The 2,500-nt window shown below is 38.6% G+C and overlaps 1 protein-coding gene across 1 annotated transcript in view; it reads right to left on the reverse strand.

The window, feature by feature from the left end:
• The window catches only part of LOC119597801, a 17,039-nt gene extending 14,644 nt beyond the window's left edge, over positions 1–2,395 (reverse strand). The window contains exon 1 of the mRNA XM_037947437.1: positions 2,027–2,395. Coding sequence (XP_037803365.1) covers positions 2,027–2,073 — 47 coding nt within the window. The 5' untranslated portion in view covers positions 2,074–2,395. The remainder of the gene's footprint in view (positions 1–2,026) is intronic.
• Between the last annotated feature and the right edge of the window lie 105 nt (positions 2,396–2,500).

Raw genomic sequence — 2,500 nt, forward strand, 5'->3', positions numbered from 1 at the left:
TTATAAAATAAGATAAATAGATTACATATCAATGGTGAGAATGCAGAAATAATTATGAGGAAGCTTGGAAGTTACAAAAAATATTTTCTGCGTCTTCAGAAACCGTGAATGATTGTTCGAACTCGTTTCACTAAATTCGTAAAATAAAATCTTTTTATTATTGCAAAATTAAAGATGAAAAGGGAAAGGCAACAAATGTTGTACTAACACAATAATTTAGTTGTATTACGGAAATTAAGAAAAAAAAATTAGTGCGCATAACGAAGTCAATGGCCGCCAGTTTGCAATTCAATATTTTTTCTTTGTTATTTGAAGATATTCCGATACAAATTAAATATGACTAAATATGTAACATACGGAAAATGCAAATAGCTCATCAGATACCTTATATTCAACTGGAATTCTAAGCATCAGTCGACACAGGCCGGGCTCCCCTCATGGCATAGCCCGGGCGAGGCTAAGCTTCGCATATCGGACTTATCCTTATCTCAACTTTCGTATAAGGGATGTTACAATGCTCAAAACTTTGACAAAAAAGCGCAGCAGCAATAAATAAAAAGTTGTGTGACACAGGAGTGATCTTGGTGTATATTTTTGTAGCTAGTTAGATCCTAGTTGCTCACTCCTTCTAGTGGGTCCTACGGCATGGTTGGTTTAGTACTGGGCACTCTACGCGGGAGCGTGAAAGGTTAGGGTCCTGTGTTATATATCTATATCAATGCGGCATTGGATTACTCCATCTTATATATATATATATATATATATATATATATATATATATATATATATATATATTTTGTGTGTGTGTGTGTGTGTGTGTGTGTGTGTGTGTGTGTGTGTGTGTGTGTTACTTATTGAGATTTGCGTGATTTGCGGTGTGTGTGTGCGTATAGTATATACACCCCTTCCTACTTGTGCGTTGCGCAGTTCCTACAATCTTATACCTAATCTTGACAGCTCTCGGTCGTCCCAGCGAAATCCGCCACCAATATATCTGGTCTCACCCCCGTCTTGCAAACTTTCCCTTTCACTCTCGCAGATAACCTTCTGTCACATTATCACTCCTGCAACTCTTCTCCACCCTCTGTACCCTACCTGCACTTTCTTAGTCTCTCTAACGCTCTTTCCATTACATAAAGCTGTTAGCCCGCACCTATAACTGAAGCACTTTACCGCTGACACGCTGTTCTCAAGCAAATCCTACACCATCTTAACTCATTTTGCCATTCCGGATTCAGGCAATTCCTACACCATCCTCACTCACTTCTCAGCCACTTCAGTTTCCCACATCCAATAGCTTTGTATCTCATAACCCGTTCTCTAAATACACAGGCGCAATAATTAACTCTTTCTGTCCTTCTCTATACTTCTCTCACAACAGTCTCAATCTCAAGGTGTTCTTTCCTGGAATAAAGCTATGAAAGTGTTCACCGATTATAATATCTTCTCTCAGCTTACTTTCCATTATTCTTCCCCGTAACTTCATACTGTAGGTGATCGGATGTACTCTTATCATAGTTATTACGACTGTATACATTACCTTTTTAATGTATACAGGTGCCAATACACCTTTTCCACTCTCCACACCGCCTTTCATTTTCTAAGGCTTTGATAAACGATCTTGTTTAAAATTCACTGCCTTTCCGTTAAATATTCCCATGCCTCCACTAGCACGTCACGTGGATTAATTGCCTCTACACTCTTCATAGATGCCTTCACTTCATCTTTGCCAATCCATCGTTCTTTTGTTTCCCTGTATTCACGTCATTCCCCCTTCTCTTGCCCATTTCCTCTATACATCAACTCTTCAAGGTAGTCCATGCATCTCACTTGAATAATAAGATTATTTTAGGGTAGTATTATATCAATAACTGACTGGACCGGTGTAAAAATTGGCGTAACTTTTATCATGTAATAAACTAGTGTTATGAAAAGGAATAGGATTGTAGTAAAATAAATACAATCCATATTATTATATAGTTATACTAGTTATACTAAATAACAGAAAAATAAGAAAAAAACTTACCAAATTAATACCATTATCGGTGTAAAATGAGTAGTATTTGTTTCCATTGTTCACGTATAAATTATCTCTTCTCTTCTTTCTAATATTAAAATAAACTCAACTGATCGGACAAAAACACAGTTGAAACCACACCTTCTGTTTCGTCTTCTTCATGTATATATCAATCACACAATAATGATGATAAAAAGATAAAAGAAAATGATAAAAACTTCATGTAATTCACAGGCGACACAGATCCTTCAGTGTTATTATCACGAGGAAGGCACTTCAATAACAATGCGACACCTGCAGTCCTTCCGTGGCGCAGGTCAAGGACACACTGGTTCTTCGCTCTTCGTTCACCAACCCCTTTCCTCCTCTCCGTTACGCCCCTCCTCCTTCCTCCCCTCCCTCCCCTTCCCTCTACGCTCAATCCCCCTCTCCCCTCCCTTCCCCCGTCCTCTAGATTACCCCTCACCCCTCTCCTTTCCCTCC

The sequence above is a fragment of the Penaeus monodon genome, chromosome 40, assembly GCF_015228065.2.
Source record: "Penaeus monodon isolate SGIC_2016 chromosome 40, NSTDA_Pmon_1, whole genome shotgun sequence".
Taxonomy (NCBI): Eukaryota; Metazoa; Arthropoda; class Malacostraca; order Decapoda; family Penaeidae; genus Penaeus; species Penaeus monodon.